Source organism: Oryza glaberrima, chromosome 6 (genome assembly GCF_000147395.1).
Source record: "Oryza glaberrima chromosome 6, OglaRS2, whole genome shotgun sequence".
Classification (NCBI taxonomy): domain Eukaryota; kingdom Viridiplantae; phylum Streptophyta; class Magnoliopsida; order Poales; family Poaceae; genus Oryza; species Oryza glaberrima.
In genome coordinates this window covers 9,007,471-9,029,627 of record NC_068331.1, presented here as the reverse complement: position 1 = coordinate 9,029,627, position 22,157 = coordinate 9,007,471, and the positions used below count along the sequence as shown (strand labels likewise).

At 44.1% G+C, this 22,157-nt stretch overlaps 3 protein-coding genes across 3 annotated transcripts; all 3 read left to right on the top strand.

The window, feature by feature from the left end:
- The first annotated feature begins 9,633 nt into the window (after window positions 1–9,633).
- On the top strand, window positions 9,634–11,477 carry LOC127777369 (protein trichome birefringence-like 19). Its single transcript, XM_052303950.1, has 2 exons — window positions 9,634–10,245; window positions 10,519–11,477. Exons 1-2 carry the CDS (start codon window positions 9,724–9,726, stop codon window positions 11,323–11,325), a joined length of 1,329 nt encoding a protein of 442 aa, XP_052159910.1. The 5' UTR covers window positions 9,634–9,723; the 3' UTR covers window positions 11,326–11,477.
- A 1,303-nt stretch (window positions 11,478–12,780) lies between these two features.
- On the top strand, window positions 12,781–14,614 carry LOC127777496 (protein trichome birefringence-like 20). The gene is made up of 3 exons (XM_052304097.1): window positions 12,781–13,320; window positions 13,451–13,981; window positions 14,063–14,614. The coding sequence occupies exons 1-3, from the start codon at window positions 12,838–12,840 to the stop codon at window positions 14,327–14,329; spliced, it is 1,281 nt and encodes a 426-aa protein (XP_052160057.1). The 5' UTR covers window positions 12,781–12,837; the 3' UTR covers window positions 14,330–14,614.
- Window positions 14,615–15,020: 406 nt separating this feature from the next.
- Window positions 15,021–16,331, top strand: LOC127778001 (protein trichome birefringence-like 19). The gene has a single exon (XM_052304635.1). It carries the CDS (start codon window positions 15,021–15,023, stop codon window positions 16,281–16,283), a length of 1,263 nt encoding a protein of 420 aa, XP_052160595.1. The 3' UTR covers window positions 16,284–16,331.
- Window positions 16,332–22,157: the final 5,826 nt, after the last annotated feature.

Sequence of the window (22,157 nt, the reverse complement as noted above, 5' to 3'; positions counted from 1 at the left end):
ATTAAAAAGAAAAGAAAAGAAAATCGAAAGTAGGGAAAGTACTACCTTAATAATTGTATTTTTGTAGGATTCAAATTTGTCTCAAAATAATTTTCACAATAGAGTACTAATTGTCCTATCAATCACTTCTCATTCAAATTTCTCCCTATTATATCCTCAAAAACCTTCCTACTTTTATCTATACACCGATTAATGATGGATATCAAGTCTCAGTTTTCAAACCTTAATATATTCCAAAATTATAAGTATTTTGGGACGGGGTAGTACTGAACGTCATCTAACAAACATGGGTCGTTCGATTTCGATTCCGGATGATGCAAACCATCCGATCCTTCAACTGATGAAACCTTCTCGTGATCCTTCACGAAACTTCTTTTTTCAAGGAAGTCCTTCCACGTCCCTGCTAGGGGAAAAAAAATCGCATTTTGTCGTTCACGGTGTTGCTAGCTAGGCTGCGACCCCTCCTCTCCTTGCAGGCGCCACGCCGCCTTTCCATCCCGGGCGCCACTGCACCGCCGTCTCCACATCCCTGGAGCCCCGCCACCGTATCCTCTCCAACCCCATCCCCTCATCCTCCTCCACCCCTGCCACAGCCTCCTCCTCCCCATCCCCACTGTCGTTTCCTCGCCATCCCCATCGATGTCTTCTCTTCCCCATCTTCAGTGGCACTACCATGACCTCCTCCTATCCATCTCCGACAGAAGCTGCAGATCTGGTGTCCTTCCATCTTCTTTGCTCCCTATTCCTCGCAATGGGGAAGGTCAACACCTCTGCCTCCTTTCGTGCTGGTGACTCCAATGCTTCTACCTGTCTCCATCCCTAATTCGCCACTAGGAGGCACGGTGAAGCAAAGACAAAAGGGAGACGCGGAGGGGAATATGGCGGCAGATTGGGAGGGGAGATGGTCATATGGAGATGGAGGCGGAAAGGGCCTCTTCGTCACGTATAGCAACTTGTGCTTCCACTCCGCTTCCACTTACGGCCTCCGCCTGACCGTGAGTACATTTTATAGAACTTGTCTAGCCTCATGTTCAACTTTGGTGGATAACCATATTTTGTTCATCTGAGGTGCGGCGGCCGCCGGCGTTAGGCCCATGGGGGCGGGAGTGGAGGAGGCCACGCCTCTCCACGTCGTCCTTATCTGCGCCTGCGAGAGGAGGGAGCAGAGGGGAGATGGGGAGAGAGGGGAAGAAGAGGAAGGGATTGAGAATGACAGGTGGGGCCCACGTTGACCCCACCATTTTTTTATTATTGTGTGTGAAACTGACATGTGGGTCCCATAAGTTTTATTATTTTTTGGATCGAATTGCCATGTAAGCACCACGTCAGATGAAGACCGAGTCAAATTAGCCACACGTAGGCGCTACGTCAGCTAAAACCTCCGTCCAAACCACCATGGGACCTATAGTGCACCGGGTTTGACAGTTGAGGGACCCATTGTATTTGGTTTTCCGGTGGAAGGATGAAAATCGGATTCGTTGACAAGTTAAGGGACCTCAGATGAACTTATTCCTAACTCCTTATCGTTGCAATCAATCATTGATTGATGCTTATACAAAACATTTCAGTAAAGGGCCATGTTGAACTGGTGATAATTCCATAAATTATACAAATTGAATAGGCTGCCACATTTCCAAATTAAATGGTTAATCCAATTTATTTCCTCGGTTAATTAATTTCAGGTATACCGTGGCAACGATGTTTTAGTGCTGCTGTAAAGAATATAACAATGGACATAACTGTAGTTGGTGCAACTGGAGGATAGAATAAATTACCATGAAGTTTCAACTAGAGTTGCAGTTAGTAACATAGGAGTATTATGTTAATTGCCTCATTACTTTTGGAGAGGTTCATACCAATTTAGTTTGTTTTTATACTATTTCTGAATCAATGGTTTGTTCTATTAACATGTTGTAACCTCGGAATAATTCCTTTCATGGACGGTCACCACCATAGTCTTTGTCTCTATTGTGCTAGTACTGATTTCTACGAAAGAACAGTCAAGGGGCCTGTTTGGGGGAGCTTCTAGCTGCTGCAGCTTCTTCCAGAATCGGAAGCTCCCCCAAACAGTCATCTTTTGGTTAAAATTTTGAGAAGCTGTAGTTGTAGAATCCATAAAATAAACTAGAAGTCTTTCTAGATTCTCAGAAGCTGGCTACTAGTCAGCTGCTTCTCAGAATCTTAAGCTCCTCCAAACAAGCCCAAGGTCTTATTCCCAGCTGCTTAATTTGATTGTGTCATGTCTCTTATCATCCTTCCCTGTCTATGGATTTGGATTTTAGCCTTTCAAATATATATGCACATTATAAATTCTAACGTTTGCTAACTTCTCCTTTATTTCATAAGCCCAAAAGACCAAAATGATTTGGCTCCATGATTGCCTAGAGAGTTACTCTAAGTTCTTTACCATCTATTAGATGTACACAACTCAACATTTAAGCTTAGAACATACTATGTGCCTTATTCTGCATTGGCATTGGAAAAGAAATGTTGTACTCTTTGTATCAGCACTACAGATACAATTTGTTGAGTTTAGATTTGCAATGTTGGCTGTGTTTAGTTCCCTTCAAACTTCAAACTTTTCAGTCACATCAAATGTTTGGACACAACATGGAGTATTAAATATAGATGAAAAAAACCAATTGCACAGTTTGTATGTAAATTTCGAGATAAATCTTTTGAGTCTAATTACACCATGATTTGACAATGTGGTGCTACATTAAAAATTTGCTAATGACAGATTAATTAGGCTTAATAGATTTGTCTCGCAGTTTACAGACGCAATCTGTAATTTGTTTTGTTATTAGTCTACGTTTAATACTTCAAATATGTGTTCGTATACGTCAATTTTTTTTTCCACAAGAACTAAACACGGCCTATAGTCTTTAAATGAAGTAAGATTTCAAAATTTGTAACCACCTTCTTATCATATATAATGGACCATATATGCAGGGTTATTATACGGGCATTTAAAGTCGCGTAAAGCGTGACAACATGGCTAGTTATGTTAGTAAATCAAGAGAAAAAAAACTTCAGAAAATCAGAACTCACGACACCAACAACCACTGTGTCAACACTAAAGACCACACCGGAAAGCAACTCAATCACTGCACCTAACAACACATTTGGTGCACCCAAAGCAACATGTATCATTATAAAGTGCTTTTAACGTAAATATGGTACTCCCTCCGTTTCACAATGTAAGTTATTCTAGCATTTTCCACAATTATATTGATGTTAATGAATCTATATAGATATAACACAATTATATTGATGACTTACATTGTGAAACGGAGGGAGTAGTAAGTAGAGGAACTAGAAATGTATGTAAACAATAAAAATGAGTCAAACCAAGTAATAACTCCACTTAAGGTGATTCTAATACTGAAATCGTCTCAGGTACAACTCTGTCATAATTTTATCATAATTTAGGCTATTTACTAACAACCTAAACATATATATATCTATTAAATTCATCCCTACTAAATGTTAATGCTAATTCTCTCTTCTCTCGTAAAGCCATATCATCTCAATTGATTTTGTCTTTGAATGATTCATTAGGGGTACAAATTACACCCTTTTCTCCCCAAAAGCCTCCTCATACAACACACTCATTTGTATCCTTTGGATAATTTATCAAGGTACAACATATATAAGAACATAAAAGAAAAAAATGTATAATAATAAAGTAAGAAATAAAATTTTACAACTCATATATACTATTTTATTAGAAAAATTGTACAATATTTGAAAAAGTACCTTGAGGTATATATCTAAACTTTACGCTAAAATTTTTACTAACTTAGGTAATTAGTACCTGAAGGTACCAAACTTTACACTGGAAAATATGGTACCTCCAGATATTCTTTTAAGGATGATAAAATTATATATTTTATTACACAATTCTCCCGTAGTAATGCGCGGGTATCCATCTAGTTTACTTAACAAAAGAATATTTCCACATCTTGGGTGGAAATCATTAAGACGGCATATGTCACAACCCAAACTGTTAAGTACAGTAATTAACCATTAATCCTTCCTATGTAAGTTAATTAAGCCTTGATAATCCTAATGATTAAATATGTTTATCAGACCTTAATCCAATTATCGTAGTTCCTAATTACAATATTTAACCCTTAATCTGGTTTTAAGTATAGTGATTAAGTGCTATATATGCACGTGCTAACGCTACGGCGGTAATTGATGGCTTGTTATGTTGGCTTAACGAAATAAATAATTGAAACTGAACTCTTACAAGGGAAATACGCTTGTAATAGTACGTCTGTTTGTGTCACAGTACCATTACTAAGAAAACCGGATTTGGTGCCGGTTGGGAAGCCCACTTAATGCCGGATTTGCTTTGAATGCAAATTATGAGTGGTTAAAATAATAGGTTTATTATATCTCATGAGTTAAACACTATGCTGTTCCCACTTGCAAGAGAGCTAAAAATATATTTTACATCTTAATGTGTACTTAACATTGTATTTCTTTCCAAAACTGTCAGGGTTATAGATACCACATACCTAATAGTAGTTGACTAAATCTTGGCAGAACCCACCACATACCATGTTTTATACGAATACAACCTTCGTATATAGGAAGAGTTCCGCATAAGGAAGGATGAATAGAATTCTACATGAAAACGACAAGGACTTGTATCCATATTGGTTTCCCTAGTTCTACTTGGACAAGGGGACACCTATGGGTATAAATACATGACCCCCTAGGAAGAGAGGGGACACGGAACAACAGAAGCCACAAGCCAATACAAGCCTACATACGCCAAGACAAGCTGCCAGATATCGACATCAGAGATAAGCCTAGGAAAACCCCATATGGTACCTACGGGAACCAAAGAGAGGAATCTAGCGCTATCTCTGATCTCGTCGGGCACAGATTCGAGGAGGAAGACTACTCTGTTGTCGACTACGTGATGATATTTCAGTCCGTTATGTCGACAACAGTTAGATAGGCTACCCCAAATATTGTACTGGTGTGATTATGATGAATAAGAGCAACGACCGGCTTCGGCCAATAGGATGTAGGGCTATTACCTGACAAAATCAGGAGCCCGAATCTGTATAAAAATCCTTGTCTCTGTTTTTTACCTCAGTTTCGCATATATCCTAGTTCCAACAATCCCCATACTACGCAAATACCGGATTCGCGACATCAAACATCGACAAAAACCTATATAGCAATCTTTGTTTTCCAAGTCTACAGGCTATAGTTGTTTTAGCTTAATGTTTTACACCTATATATTTGTCCTCAAAAAATAAAAAATATTATGTTATTAGTGTAAAATTGGACTTATCCAGATATGTTATATTTTTATACATATTTTGAAAATGAAAGCTCACGTTTTATGGTCAGAGTTACAGAAAATCACATGTATTATGAATTGTAACACGTAACCATGGGTTTTATAGTCTAAATGTTTTATAAAACCAACACACTCTATGTTTTGTGAAACTTTTGAACCATAATAGATGGGGTCAGGTGGCACTAATCGTAATACCGGGTTTTTATGCAATTAACCACAAAACATCAGGTATTTTGAAATTTGCTCAATATATTTTTAAGACATCCATGGTCAAATTTAATCTTGAAGATTTTTCAAAATAAAATACTCTAATAATCCAGATAGAAAATAAAATTATACATAACTATACATACATAACGCTCGGACTATATTTGCATTAGTCACTAGTGGGGTGTGGTGGTGAGTTATGCATGGATTAACCTAGTATATGTATTGCACTTTCCATAGAAATTTAGTGGCTTTAGAGATTTACTGTTGGTATTCATCTATATGAGTATGCGTTAGAGGGTACATCCATGTAATCGGAGAAAAAAAAATTAACAAACGTATACGAAGCTGGGTTGAGGAATATCGTGTGATAGGGAAAAATAAGATTTAGACATAAAGGATGTTGGATAACACGTGTTAGGGGAAAAAGGATTTAGACATAAAAGATGCTGGATACAGAAGAGAGGAGCCAAATAGCCAATGTGCTTGTCTGCATGTGTGTTGACAGACGCTTTGTGTAATTTGGAAAAAAAAAATGTACGCGACGACACTGATCTGACTAGATAAAATCGGTATCATTTCGGGTTAGGAGGGCCGTAAATCGGACGACAACCAAACCTGTGGGCGGGTTGATCAACACGACGTCAGCCCACGGGCCGAAGCAGATCCGGAGCTGGCGGGAGAAAAACTAGGTCGAGCGCTCCATGTCTCTGACTAGGCCAGCCCAGTGGATTAGTCAGCAGTGGGCCTTATTGGGGTTGAATATGTCAGTCAAACTTTGTAGGCAAAGGATTAGGAGAAAAAAAAAAGGGAGTAGCTATATTTATGGCGCCATATTTTTCACCAAAAAATAGTCAGTATGTATTTACATTGTAAGTACATGAATTACATATGTAATTTTAGTGTATGTGTAACGTAAGTCCCAAAATTACATATTTAAATCCAAAAATTACATATGTAAGTTTTAAAATTACATATGTAATCTATTATATTATTAAAGAAATAGAGAAATGAGTCTCCACGTTCGCTCTTATGGTCTAAAAATTCTCACATTAATCGGAGAAAAAGAAAAGACAGAGTTCATATAGAAATACAATTTAGAAATAGCTGAAATTCGGAATTGAAAAAATAAGGAATATTAGAAGAGGAGACTAGAGTCCATATAGAAATACAATTTAGAAAGAGTTGAAATTCGGAATTAAAAAATAAGTAATATTGGAAGAGGAGACTAGAGTCCATATGAAAATACAATTTAGAAAGAGTTGAAATTAGGAATTAAAAAATAAGAAATATTGGAAGAGAAGACTAGAGTCCATGTAGAAATACAATTTAGAAATAGTTGAAATTCGGAATTAAAAATAAGGAATATTGGAAGAGAAGACTAGAGTCCATATAGAAATACAATTTATAAATAACTGAAATTCGAAATTAAAAAATAAATAATATTAGAAGAAGAGTATAGAGTCCATATAGAAATACAATTAAGAAATAATAGAAATTCAGAATTAAAAAATAAGGAATATTGGAAGAGTAGACTAGAGTCCATATAGAAATACAATTTATAAATAACTGAATTCGAAATTAAAAAATAAAGAATATTGAAAGAAGAGTATAGAGTCCATATAGAAATACAATTAAGAAATAATAGAAATTTGGAATTAAAAATAAGGAATATTAGACGAAGAGTATAGAGTCCATATAGGAATTTAAAACTAACTAAAATTTGGAATAAATATAATAAAATTAAAAGTAGAGTTTAGAGTCCGTATAAAAATATAATTTACAAATAACTAAAATTTGAAATTTAAACAAAACATGGGAATAAGAGTCTAAAGTCAATATAGGAATACAATTTAGAACTAACTAAAATTTGAAATTAAAAATTAAAGAATATTGAAAGATGAGTTTAGAGTCACATAGAAATACAATTAGAAATAATAAAAATCTTAGAATTAAAAATAAATAATTTTGGAAGAAGAGACTAGAGTATATATACAAATATAATTTACAGATAATAAGAATTCGGATTTAAAAAATATTGAAAAACGAGTCTAGAGTCCATATAGGAATATAATTTACAAATAACTAAAATTTGATATTAAAAATAATTAATAACTAACACGTATATAAAAATACAATATAAATATTACACATTAGTAGTTTCGTAAAGTTAGTACAAAATTTAAAATTATGCTGTCATTTTAATTTATTTGAATAATACATTAAGAAAACATATATACTATTATATGAGAGAAAATATAATGATGGTAGCCGCGCAATCTGTGTGGGCCGCCATGCTAGTTATAGTGTAAATAGTATGTAACTATGATGTAACAAACGTATTATCATCCATAAAGGAAAAATCCGATGCTAATAAAAAAAGTCAAAGGATTAATAATGATAAAAAGGAAAGCTGCATGCCTCAAGCGTTTATCCACCGTACATCAAATCATCAACGGCAGAGATCCAACTGTTTTCAGTCAAAAAAAACATGCGACACAGATATAGCTCATCCGAAAAAAGAAGGGACTGCCTATACATCATGTGATAGATTTTTTAGCCTCCTATCATGCAGATTTCTTTATCCTTTGGATCAACATCTAACGGATGATATTAATATACACAAACAAAATAAAAAAACAAACGGGCCACATAGATAATCTGAAGCTCATGTGGGCTCAAATGGGCTCAAGTAGATTTCAGACTTACATCGTAAATACACTAAAATTATTACAAATGTAATTTTCAGACTTACATCGTAAATACACTAAAATTACATATGTAATTATAGTGTAAGTATGATGTAATTAGTACGCGTGGGATCATACGATATTTTGTGAGCGAACTTCACGTTAAATAAGGGTAAAAAGAGTAACAGAAGGGTCTTATGGTCACATAAAGCCCAAAGGATCCCAGTAATCCACAGACGGAACAAACTAGATGATACTAATCTAGGATTGCACCAATCTCAAAAAAAGATCAACGGCTTAAAAAGTGAATGATTCATCTATAAAAAATCTGTCAACAGACATATAGCCTTCCTGAAAAAGAAAAGAGCAGCAAATCCACGCATGAATCATGTCCTTTTTTTTAACAGCAAAAACGCATGATGCTCGTACTTGACATGCGGCTTGCCTTTGTTCCCGCGCGTTGGTTCGCACGCTAGAACTGATATACTCTCTCAAAATACTACACACAGAGACTTTAGATTTGTTTGGTAGACCTTTAATTTCTAAATTTAACTTTAGAAGTTAGATCTAAAGTGGAGTTACAAAATAGATTAAACCCAGCTTCATCTCTCTAGTTTATTTTACGAGAGCTTTCCACACAGCTTTATTTTTATTTTCGGTGAAGCTAAGTTTCAGCTGGAGTTAAACCGGTGTGAAACATGCTCTTTACAAGTGCTTCGAATCATCACGGTTGTGCGGAGGTGCTCGATTTCGCTTTGCATGACACATTGATGCCATCTCCATCCATGGCCTCCTGCACATCAAACCGCACGCGCACGGCCGGCACCCACGATCTGCCGGCCCGTTTTGGCGTATTTTTCCCTTTGCATTCTGAGCGTTTGCCTCGCCTCTCCGTGCCTCTCCATCTACACAAAAGTATCTCTCAATTCAAAACTTTTCTTTTCATCGATTGCTCAGATTGATTCTGTTCCCCAAAGCTAGCGCTTATCAAAATCGGCTGGTACTGACACCATCATCCACTTGCCCGTCACGTGAACCATCATCTATACACGCTCATCGCTAATTAAACAGGACCAAAGTGAGCACTTTTTTGCCTTAAACCCAGTACAACACACCGCTGTCACATGCGCCCAACCGGACATTGCCTCCAAACCCCTGGAATAATAATACCCGACCACACGGCCGTCCCGTTCCCCACCATTTTCGTTAACACGAAAACCTCGAAACTTCTTTGAACTACTAAATGAATTTACTTTTTAAAGTTTAAAATAAATAAAATTTAATTAATCGTGCGCTAATAGTTTTGTTTTATTTGGAGTGTTCAGACTTAATTTTTGTCCGCTGGATTCTCGACTGCGGTCAAAGTGCAACGACGACGTGACCACCCGAGGTCAGATATAGCTGCAGCAATCGAACTCGCCGTCTCACCTGCGACGCAGTCAAATCGATCGCCATTGCTGCAGCTTGGCAGCTTCTGTAGATAGATATTACACGTTGCCAATGACGAAGAAGAAGCTTCAGGTCGTCAGGCCCAGAGCGGTGTCGCCGCTCCCGGCGCTCGCCGCCGCCGCCGCCGTCGCCGTCCTCCTCCTCCTCCTCACGGCGGCGGGACGCCCTTCTTTCCTCGGAAGATACGAGGCTATCACCATCAGCAGCGTCGCGTCGCTGCCGTCCGGTTACTCCTCGGAGAGCGCGCGGCGCGCACCACCGGCCGTCGCCGTGGCGCGGGTGCCGAGCGACTGCGACATCTTCCGCGGCGAGTGGGTGCCCGACGACGGCGGCGGCGCGGCGCCGTACTACACGAACGAGAGCTGCCCGTTGATCCAGGAGCACCAGAACTGCATGAAGTACGGGAGGCCCGACCTCGGGTTCCTCCGGTGGCGGTGGCGGCCGGAGCGGTGCGAGCTGCCGCGGTTCGACGCGGCGGCGTTCTTGGAGCTCGTCAGAGGCAAGTCGATGGCGTTCGTCGGCGACTCGCTCGCCAGGAACCATATGCAGTCGCTCATGTGCCTCCTCTCCAAGGTAACAAAATATTTCGTACTACATTTTTTTTCTTACATAATTTTTCGTCAGGATTAATCCGCGAAAAGAAATGTAATCTTTTCGCACAAAGTACAGGATTAATTAATCCGCGTAAATTGCGATCTTTTGTATACAAAGTACAGGATGAATCCGTGTACGAATGGTGATCTTTTGTACATAGTACAGGATTAATGTGCGTTAAAATTTCGATCCTTTTGCACAAAGTACAGGATGAATCCGCGTAAAATTAAATTGTGATGTTTTTTTTTTAAGGTGGAGTACCCGAAGGACGTGTCGAAGACGAGGGATCCGGGGTTCAGGACGATGCACTACGAGTCCCACAACTTCACCATCGCCGTCTTCTGGTCGCCGTACCTCGTGACGGCGAACCAGTCGTCGGACCCCGCCGCCGGCGGGATGTGGGACCTCTACCTCGACGAGCCGGACGCCGCCTGGGCGGCCGCCGTGGCGGGCTTCGACTACGCCGTCGTCTCCGCGGCGAACTGGTTCACCCGCCCGTCCATGTTCCACGAGCGCGGCCGCCTCGTCGGCTGCCACTACTGCCTCGTCCCGGGCGTCCCCGACCTCACGCTCCGCTACTCCCTCCGCGCCGCGTTCCGCACCGCGCTGCGCGCGCTCGCCGCCGGCGCCGGCGGCGCCGGCGTGTTCAACGGCACGGCGATCGTTCGCACGCTGTCGCCGACGTCGCACTTCGAGGGCGGGGAGTGGAACAAGGGCGGCGACTGCCGGCGCACGCGGCCGTCCACGGCGAACGAGACGCGGATGTCCGGGCTGGACCTCGACTTCCACACGGCGCAGGTGGAGGAGTTCAGGAGGGCGGAGGCGGCGGCGGCCATGGCGAGCGGGCGGAGCGCGGCGAGGCTGCTGCTGATGGACACGACGGCGGCGATGGTGGCGCGGGCGGACGGGCACCCGAGCAGGTACGGGCACTGGGCGCACGAGAAGGTGACGCTGTACAACGACTGCGTGCACTGGTGCCTGCCTGGACCCATCGACGTGTGGAACGAGATGCTGCTCCAGATGCTGCTGCTTCATCAACCAGGAGCTGTTTCTGTTTGATCTTTGTAGTTTGTTCTTGACTACTACTTGTTGATGAGATTAAAGAATAGGTTCAATTCACCATTTCGACCATCAATTTTACAAGTGCTCGAGTGCACAATGTGTAGAATTCCACTCTGACCACTTATGTGCCTAATGACGTATCAACAATTGCAGTTTTCAAGCTTTAACAATCGAGTAATTAGCCAATCAGCTCAGCTTCATACTGCCGCCGGGCTGGATAGGTAAGGTTCACATTTTTAGTTTTAGCACAAGTGGATCAAGTTGGGATATGTGCGCAATCCGGGAAGTGGGTTTCTTGTGTCATCGTCAAAATTCTCTGCATACGGCTTTAACGGGAAAACTGTTTTAAACCTTAAGGGTGTGTTTGGATAATGAGTTACGAGAGGTGGGATTGGGAAATGGAAATGAATGGAGGAACATGATGAAATGGAGTGAGAAGAATGGATGGCTAAAATTGAAACTTATCCTTTGAAGGATGGGAAATCATATCCCAAACCTATTATCCAAACATGTCTCCCATCATTTGTCTGCAAACCATTTAAATAGTTATGAAAATAGAAAAAATGGCAACATTCATATATCATATATAGCACTGTACAAAAGTTTAGGTCCAAACTTAACTCATGCAATGAGATATAAAAGAGATAAATTCGGATAGGAATAGTAGTGGTAGTATTCATATCCTAATATGTCATTTTTGTTTCTCAATGTGTATATCAAATTTGTTAACTTGATTTTTGGTGCAGTGCTATATGTTACTATATTCTACATTATCAAATTTTTTATAACTATTTACATTGAATTTGGAAGAAAAGATACATGAGGGGACATCCTCTTGAGGGACCACCCAAAAAAAAACTATCCTAAATATCAATTATCTATGCAGAAGAAAATATATATCCCTCCATGAAACATAAAAGGACAAATTCGTCCTACATACGCGTATACGAAGATAGCAGAATAGCAAGTTTAACCACGAGTGAGGATGCACTTTTTTTTGTCTGATCTGTTATTTTTATCCCTCTACGTGTAAATTAAATTTGGCGTTTTGTATTTGTGGAGGGACATGTAACACGACAAGCAATATTATCATAAGGTTTTCAGAATTTGTTCGAACTATTTAGAATGTTTGCAACAACGAGCACGCAAGTTTTTCAGAATTTTTTTTACTTGAAATCATTTCATGCATGAAGATTTAAAACATTTTTTCTTGCAAATGGCCTCCCCCTAACCGAACTGGATAGCTACGGAGCACGCCGATAATAATATTTGGGTTTCATGGCAAGTGGTTGAAAGTAGGATATGATGCACAATTCGCTTCCCAGTCACCTTCCAAATACTCTGGATATTCATGACCTAATGAGCAATTGTATGTGCAGTGCAAGGAGCTGAGAACTAACTGCAACGCACAAATATATATACACCTGAATGAACTCTACTATTGCAGGTGTTTCACACACAATTCTTAGAGATCGATAGATATAGATTCTTGGTTTCCTCCCAGTGCCAATGACGCCTCTTAATAATCTCTGCAATTTTCGTGTCAAGAAGCAGTACTACAACCCCAGGTGCTTGATCCCCGCCGTTTCTCTCCTCCTACTCGTCGTCATCCTCACCGTCTCTAATACATACTTCCCCTTCCCGACAACTAAGTCGCGAACACTGTCTTACTCTTCCTTCTCCTCCTCCCCCGGTGGGCAGAAGGCCGCCGACGAGGCCTGCAACATATTTAGGGGAGAGTGGGTTCCGGATCCTGATGCACCTTACTACACCAACGACACCTGCTCGGTCATCCACGAGCACTATGACTGTATGAAGTACGGAAAGCCGGACCTTGGCTTCGTGCAGTGGCGGTGGCGTCCCGACAGTTGTGATCTCCCCCGTCTCGACCCGGCGCGCTTCCTCTCCTCCATGAGGGGCAAGACCTTGGCCTTCATTGGGGATTCCCTTGCCAGGAACCACATGAACTCCCTCATCTGTCTACTGACCAGGGTAAAAAAGTGAAAAACGTGCCGGATTTGCTACAGTACTAGCTTCGATCTGACCCGTCGATCGCTTGATCGGACGGTCAGAAATGGGCCAGCAGCAACAAGGGTGTGACGTTTTGTTGGCCGGCCTGCAGGTCGCCGAGCCGACGACGAGCTGGCCGAGCAGCGAGCACACGGTGTACCACTACGGCGGCGGCTACAACTTCACCGTCCTCAGCTTCTGGGCGCCGTTCCTGGTCCGGAACGAGCTCGTCGACGCCGACGGGCCGGCGCACACGGGCCTGTGGAACCTCTACCTCGACGAGCCCGACGCAGTGTGGGCGCCGCACGTCCCGGCGTTCGACTACGCCGTCGTGTCGGCGTCGAGCTGGTTCTACCGGCCGTCGATGCTGTACGAGGCCGGCCTGCTCGTGGGCTGCCACCACTGCCTCCTCCCCAACGTCACCGACCTCACGCTGCGGTACGCGCTCCGCATGGCCACCCGCGCCGCGCTCCGCGCCGTGGTGGGCGGCGGCGGCGGCGTGACCGCCGTGCTGCGGACCGTGTCGCCGTCGCAGTACGAGGGCGGGGAGTGGAACAAGGACGGCAACTGCGTCCGGACGCGGCCGTACCGGCGCGGCGAGAAGACGCTGCAGGGCGTCGAGCTCGACTTCCACACGCTGCAGGTCAATTTTTTGAATTTCCTCCATTGATCTAGTGATCAATTATCTTGTTCTTTCTAGGAACGTGCGTTCTGAGCTTCGTAGGTGGAGGAGTTCGAGGCGGCGAAGAGGGGGGTGACGGCGAGCGGTGGCAGCGGCGGCGCGGTGAGGATGATGCTGATGGACACGACGGAGGCGATGATAGTGCGGGCGGACGCGCACCCGAGCAGGTACAGGGGGTGGACGCGGCGCAAGGGATGGATGAAGGAGTACTTCACCATCTCCAACGACTGCGTGCACTGGTGCGTCCCCGGCGCCGTCGACGCCTGGAACGACATGCTCTCACACATGTTGCTCACATCGCAAAGCTAGTTAGGTTATTGATCAAACGAATGTAGCAGCCAAAAAAACAGAGAAAAAAACATTCATTCCTGAATTCAGTCTAGAATTTAAAAATCGTCGTCCATGATCCATGTGAATTTCTAGCACGTTTGCACAAGCTGAACTCAAACATTTTGGTCCTGTTTGCTGCATTCGCAAAGGGTAATTGTGATTCCGTCTGTATGGGCCTAAATCGACCTGAGGCCCAATATTGCCAAAAATTTCAGAACAAACTTCGTAATCGATTTGGATACTATATTGATATTTTTTGACAAATCTGGAAGAATTAGGAATAATCTAGCCGATTCAAAAGCAGTGGTTGAACTCAAGTTGGCTGATCTCGACATGCAGTCAAAAGATTATGAGACAGAAAGGGAGAGCTGCTGCTAGGTTAGCTCATACAGGTGGCCAGTGCCCCTGGTCTCAAACAATCACACCTGTTTAGCACTTTGATTCTTTCCATTTCGCCAAGACCTAGTAATAAACAGGTGGTTATCTCGTACTACACGCGTGGAATCCACCATCCCAAGTGTACACTTCATTTTAATTTCGTAATCAAATCAATATTCGTGACGAAAATTGCAGAAAAAAATTCGATGTATATACAGCAATCTCATTTCTCATCTCATTTCATATCCATGAGCTAAGCTAGCTGTAGTGTGGATGTTGACCGCCCAGGTCGATGATGAAGTTTCACGAGGTGATCAAGCTGCCATCCATTGCTCATTACGGCCTACGCTATGTGCTCCCCGCCGCCGCCGTCGCCGCGTGCGTTCTGGTGCTCGCCGCCGTCAGCCTACCGGGCCGCGTGCCGCTGCCGCCGCTGCTGGCGCCGGAGGTGACGAAGAACACGGTGGATGGCGTGGGCGGCGACCGGTCTGGTTGTGATATTTTCAAGGGCGAGTGGGTGCCGGACATGTCCGGCGAGCCGCCGCCGTACACCGGCGAGAGCTGTCCGGTGATCCATGGGCACTATGATTGCATGCGGTACGGACGGCCGGATCTTGGGTACGTCCGGTGGCGGTGGCGGCCGGACGGCGGGTGCGAGATGCGGCGATTCGACGCGGCGAGGTTCCTCGCCGTGATGAGGGGCAGGTCGGTGGCGTTCGTCGGGGACTCGCTGGCGAGGAACCAGATGCACTCGCTGGTGTGCCTCCTGTCGCGCGCCGAGCGGCCGGCGCCGTGGACGAACGGCAGCTACGCGTACCGCTTCGAGCGCCACGGCCTCACCGTCGCGGCGTTCTGGTCGCCGTTCCTCGTCCGCGCCGTCGAGACGGACCCCGACGGCCCGACGGGGAGCGGCGCCGGCCTGTGGAGCCTCCACCTCGACGAGCCCGACGCCGGGTGGGCGGCGCACGTCGGCGCGTTCGACCACGTCGTCGTCTCCGCCGGGAGCTGGTTCTACCGGCCGTCCATGTTCTACGACCGCCGCGGCCGCCTCGTCGGCTGCAACACCTGCCTGTCCCCGAACGTCACCGACCTCACCCTCCGTTACTCCCTCCGGATGGCGTTCCGGAGCGCGCTCCGGGCGGCGGCGACGGGGGGCGCGCGCCGCCGCGGCGGGCGCGCCGCGAGGAGGACGGTGATCGTGCGGACGATCTCGCCGTCGCACTACGAGAACGGGACGTGGAACGGGCACGGGGACTGCGTCCGGACGAGGCCGGCGCGGCGCGGCGAGTGGGAGCTGAACGCCATGGAGAAGGACATGCACCGGATACAGGTCGAGGAGTTCGCGGCGGCGGCGAGGAAGAGGGGGAAAGGGGCGGCGAGGATGATGCTGATGGACGCGACGGAGGCCATGGCGCAGCGGCCGGACGCCCACCCGAGCAAGTACAGGCTGTGGCAGCCGGACAAGTTCAAGGTGTCGCGGGACTGCGTGCACTGGTGCCTTCCCGGCGCCATGGACGCCTGCAACGACATGCTGTTCCACATGCTCATCGGGTGATGGCTGATGCCGTTCTTCTCATTATGGCTGGTCGATGATTATGTGCGGTTTATTCGCGCCACGATTTTAAATGTACGATTCGTTTCTTTTTCAAAAAAAAAAACAACAGCATTGTTTAAATTGCTTGGGAGCCTACTATATGGATCGGATGTCTTATTTTTTTTTTCAAAAAAAAAAAATCGTTGGACAGTATTGCACCGCACTGTTGAAAAATGTTTCATCTCTCGATAAAATTGTTTCAATGAAAATGTTCTAAATGTTTCAGATATATAAGAGAAAAATAGTTCGACGCTGGAGCATAATTGTTTCAACTAAGTACTCTATTCAAACATATCAATTGCAACACTAAGAAATCAATGTATGTATTGTTGAATCAAAACGGAATGAAACATCTTAATAAAGTGTAACAAAAAAAACACAAATAAGCTGCAACATCACTAAAATTCCCAACAAAACCCACCTCTGACTTCTATTCCAGCCAACAGAACCAAGTTCCCGGATTGACGGAGTCGAGAAAATACACTACTTGTAAGATGCTTCTATAAGGTGGACAATGAAAATGACATGTGTTTTCCTCCTTGTGAAGTCTAGATATACCAGGAGAATTTGTGGGGCCATTGCGGACTGGGTCGCTTGCCGCAATCTAAACCCCGTGCAATGGAACCAAGCCGCTACAGTGGAGGACTGGTGGGAGATGATCACAAGCACGAGAGAGGCGCCAAAGCAAGCTGCACATACCATAACTCTTTTGATCAACTGAGAGAAACCAACAGATCTCCTAGCATAGGGAGATGTCGTTAAGCGGGCTTATCTTTAAAATTAAGGAGGTACCCAAGACGTGGGCCATGGCAGGGGCAAAGAAGTTAGCATCATGGCTGCCTAGCCGGTAGCGTGTTGTCGGGTCTTTTGTACATTCCCTACCCCCTTTTTTTTTTATTAAATTTTCTCCTTCTCTATTCAATAAAATTGGCGGTCATCGATTCGTTAAAAAAAATGACCTGTGTTTCTAAGACGGGGATGGCAATCCCGGGTTAAGGAACGCTGAATTTGACCAAATCCTGACTATGAGCACAGTATATATCAATCAAATTAAAAGACAGCCGAGCTAAGGGTGTGTTCACCTGCTGCCGATGAAGGCACAGTGAAGCAGAAGATTGATCTTTTGGACCAACTGGTGAATGAACATAAGCTAAACTACCATATGATCGATTTAGTAAGCTGATACCGACCTATACATGAAGGGTGTGTTTGGTACAGCTCCAGCTCCTAGATTCACTTTACCTAGAGCTGGAGCTCAACCAAAACGGTTCAAATTCACCAAAAACTGGAGCGGAGCGGGGTGGATCGCTACAAGAAATTGTACTGTTGAGGTGGAGCGGCGAAAACGGGACTCCACAGCTCCACTCTAGAAATAATTACAGCGTTAACCATCCCTTTCATCGAAATTACATGAAAATACCACCGCACTACTCCCGCGGTCCTGCCAGCCAACCGAACCGCACACCCCATTCCCCACACGCAGCGGCACAGTCCTCTGGGCCTTCTCGCGAGAAGAGAGCAAAAGGGGAGGCGACAGAAATCGGCGCGAGGAGGCGGCGGCGGCTCAATCGTCGCGCAGCGGCGACTGCGGCGGCGCAGGGCGGCGGAGGTTGCTCCCTCCCTCTTCTCTCGGCGCGGCGGAGGCCGCTCCCTCCCTCCTTCTCTTGGCGCGGCGTAGGCTGCTCCCTCCCTCCTTTCGGCACGACAGTTAGGGTGGTGCTGCGGCTTTCGGCGGCAGCACGATGCACGGCAGCGTGAGCGACGCAGCACGGCGACAGCGGCGGGGTCAGAGCGGTGTGCAAGGTTTCTAGATCTGTGTGGAAGGAATCCCAAACCCTAGTTTCAACCTGTGTGATAGTTCAGACTTAGAACATAAATAAATACGTGCAATCATTTGAAAGCATACACCTCACTTGAGGTAGAGAACTTTGGTTATTGAGGCAGTTTGTCACTGTCCTGTTGTTTTGTCTCAGATAAATAGATATACATCCAAGTTCAGATAATGCCAATGTCATGTTGTGCTGAAATTGTTCAGATAATGACATGAATTTCTCCCTCAGATTTGGTTCATCTTTTCTGGGGATCGATTGCTTGATTGTTGGTTAAAATCATGGGAGAATGTTATGGCTATGGTTGTAGATTTCAATTCTGCTTCATCTTATCATTGTTGCTTTTGAAGCAAAGAATGTTTAACCGGCTTTGCTAATGAAGTAATAGTCATGGTGAAGTTTGTCATAAAATCTTATAGCATTTCATTTTGCAGGTTAGCAGCTGGTGAACTGCAATCTATCAAGATTTCACGTCTGTCTTAAGTTTTATCTATTAGCTAATGACAGCTAATGCACCTTTGTGTTTTTTCTGCTCTGTGTATTTCTGCTGGTTTGTGAGTAGATTACTATGAATCTCTTGGAAAGGCATTGAAAATTGTCTGAACCTTTATCGAAAATTGTTGTAAATTCAGTTCATCAATCATGTTTTCCAAGTGATTATCTGTGTCATGATTCTGTATCTGGCAGCTACACCAATATTGCGATTTGGTTTGATATCTTGCAAGAGACAGGCCAATACTTTCAGGATGGGATAACATAAAGCATTCATGATGATCTAGCTGGTCATACCGCACGCTGATGGACATAGACCATATTATATGTTATTTTGTAGTCTTTAACTCTATCTTTTGATGATAATGATGCTACTGCAAGTTGTTAAACATTTATATTACTAAGGAAAAATAACATATTAATCCTTCATGAAGTAAACAGCAATAATCACAAGGGTAGTATCATCCATCTCCTCCCTATCCTCTCTTTCAGAATTTTAGGAGCTGACCAAACGAGCCAAACACTTTTTTAGATTACTCCAGCTCCTACAAGAGCTAAGTTTGGAGCTAGGATCTGAGAGTTGGAGCTCTATCAAATATGCCCGAAATTGGTTTGCATGCATGATTATACGTACGTGCAGTGGGGAGGTGAAAAAGCACTTTTTTCTTATTATTGACCCGGGTTATGGAGAAATCCAAAGGAGCATGAACGAAGTTTTTACACAAACAAAACATTCCTAAGAGTAAGCAGATCATCACAACTGCTAAGACAAATTTTCATTCCAGCTGATAATAAGTCGGCACAGCATCACCACAGAAACTTGCACAAACTTTCCAGGTAAACAAAAACATTCAAAAGGTCCAAAAGACAACAGCATCACAAACTTCCATATTACAGGTCTTCAGGGAGCACATCTTCACGCTGTATGATAACTACACAACTGAACAGGCCGTGTATCCTGTCTTGATAAGGCGGAAAAAAATATGCAGTGTAAATCCTATATATATGTAGGACAAACCTAAAGACTATCTTTGGAAATTCAAATAGATGTTTGAGATTTGTTCATGTTTTCAAAGTAAAAAGATTACTCCCAGATAAGTCTAGGAGTAACAAATTTGGAGTAAAAAAAAACTACTCATGGTGACGTGGACAAATCTCAGACATCTATTATGTACCCGACGATAGTTTCCAAATATGCACTATACATAGAGTTCACACTACGTATTTTTCCTGATAAGGCCCGCCACTAACCACCCAATCAACAAAGACTAAGATGGCTGAGAGAGAGAGAGAGAGAGAGAGAGAGAGAGCTCATATCTAGCATGTCGTGCACGCTGATCGGTTGAATATATAGTCTGTGATGACTTTATTTTCCAGCAAGTTTGTGGTATTACCATACCAAATTATCAAAAGTGTTATAGTTTCTTGCACTTTCTGACTTCTGAGTCAAGGTCTTCGTCCTAGAAGTTGAAAGCACCGAGTTGCTAAATAAAACCACAACTTGTTCGTCCAGTGAAGTTACTTCACTCCTTGCCAATGCATCACACACACCCAGAAATGGCGCTCGGATTGCCAGTATGGATTTCCATTGCGCTGTTGATCATTGCTGCGTCCATTGTGGCTTCTGCGTCTTCTCTAGATCCGAGCAAGAGCAATGGCAGCGACACCGACCTCGCCGCGCTTCTGGCTTTGAAAGCGCACTTCTCCGATCCTGACAACATCCTTGCCGGCAACTGGACCGCTGGCACGCCGTTCTGCCAGTGGGTGGGCGTCTCGTGCAGCCGCCACCGGCAGCGCGTCACCGCCCTGGAGCTTCCGGGCATTCCTCTCCAAGGAGAGCTCGGGCCTCACCTCGGTAACATTTCTTTCCTCTCCATCCTCAACCTCACCGACACCGGCCTCACGGGGTCAGTCCCGGATGATATAGGAAGGCTACGCCGCCTCAAGCTCATTGATCTTGGCCACAATGCCCTTTCAGGTGGCATCCCAGCCACCATAGGGAACCTCACGAGGCTTCAACTACTCCACCTCCCGTCCAACCAGCTATCCGGTCCAATCCCAATAGAACTACAGGCCTTGCGCCGCCTTCGCAGCATTGATCTCATTGGAAATTACCTTACTGGCTCGATACCGGACAGTCTATTCAACAACACACCTTTGTTAGCTTATCTCAGTATTGGCAACAACAGCCTGTCAGGACCTATACCAAGTTGCATCGGTTCATTGCCAATGCTCGAAGTGCTCGAGCTGCAGTACAATAATCTCACTGGGCTGGTGCCACAAGCCATCTTCAACATGTCTAGGTTGACTGTTGTTGATCTTGGCTTTAACAGCTTAACCGGCTCCATCCCGGGCAACACAAGTTTCAGCCTCCCGGTTCTGCAGTTGTTCTCAATCTCCCATAATAGATTCACCGGTCAAATTCCACCAGGACTCGCGGCGTGTCCGTACCTCCAAGTTCTTCGCGTCGGTAACAATCTATTTGAGGGTGCTTTCCCTTCATGGCTGGCCAAGTCGACGAATCTCAGTGTTGTTTCTTTAAGTAGGAATCACCTTGATGCTGGCCCAATCCCTGCTGCACTTAGCAACCTCACCATGCTAACCAGACTGCGCCTTGAAATGTGCAACCTAATAGGAGCCATCCCTGTGGGTATTGGACAACTAGGCCAACTTTCAGTGCTGGATCTTACAACCAATCAACTAACAGGTCCCATTCCTGCTTGTCTTGGTAACCTATCAGCATTGACAACCCTTTCATTGGCAGAGAACCAGTTGGATGGCTCAGTACCAGCAACAATTGGTAACATGAACTCGTTGAGTCAACTCATTATTGCACGAAACAGCCTACAGGGAGATATCGGTTACTTTCTATCCATACTTTCCAACTGTATAAATCTGTCTACCCTGTACATCTACTCGAATCATTTCACCGGGAGCCTCGCAGGCAGTGTAGGGAATCTGTCAAGTCAGTTGCGAGTATTCTCTGCATTTGAGAACAGCTTTACTGGTGAACTTCCAGCTATGATTTCGAATTTAACTGGGCTTCAGCAGCTAGATCTCGGGGGAAACCAACTGCATGGTAAAATTCCAGAATCAATCATGATGATGACAAATCTTCAAGTCCTTAACATGGAGGCAAATAGCTTGTCTGGCTCCATCCCATTAAATACTGGCATGCTAAATAATGTTGAATTAATATACATTGGAATCAACAAGTTCTCTGGCTTACAATTGGACCCCAGTAATTTGACCAAGTTAGAGCACCTAGCATTAGGTCATAACCAATTATCATCAACTGTACCACCAAGCTTATTTCATCTTGATAGGCTCATCCTGCTAGATCTATCTCAAAATTTCTTCAGTGGTGAATTGCCAGTTGATATAGGCAATATAAAACAAATTAACTACATGGATATCTCTATGAACCGCTTTGTCGGTAGCCTCCCTGATTCAATTGGACACCTTCAGATGTTAGAATACCTGAACTTATCTGTCAATGAATTCCATGATTCCA

What these genes read in the sequence shown, in the direction of transcription:
- LOC127777369 (XM_052303950.1), top strand. Translation starts at nt 9,724, where the DNA reads ATGACGAAGAAGAAGCTTCAGGTCGTCAGGCCCAGAGCGGTGTCGCCG. An exon ending in TCATGTGCCTCCTCTCCAAG is followed by an intron (nt 10,246 to 10,518) that starts GTAACAAAATAT and finishes TTTTTTTTTAAG; the next exon opens with GTGGAGTACCCGAAGGACGT.
- LOC127777496 (XM_052304097.1), top strand. Translation starts at nt 12,838, where the DNA reads ATGACGCCTCTTAATAATCTCTGCAATTTTCGTGTCAAGAAGCAGTAC. An exon ending in TCATCTGTCTACTGACCAGG is followed by an intron (nt 13,321 to 13,450) that starts GTAAAAAAGTGA and finishes GCCGGCCTGCAG; the next exon opens with GTCGCCGAGCCGACGACGAG. An exon ending in TCGACTTCCACACGCTGCAG is followed by an intron (nt 13,982 to 14,062) that starts GTCAATTTTTTG and finishes TGAGCTTCGTAG; the next exon opens with GTGGAGGAGTTCGAGGCGGC.
- LOC127778001 (XM_052304635.1), top strand. Translation starts at nt 15,021, where the DNA reads ATGATGAAGTTTCACGAGGTGATCAAGCTGCCATCCATTGCTCATTAC.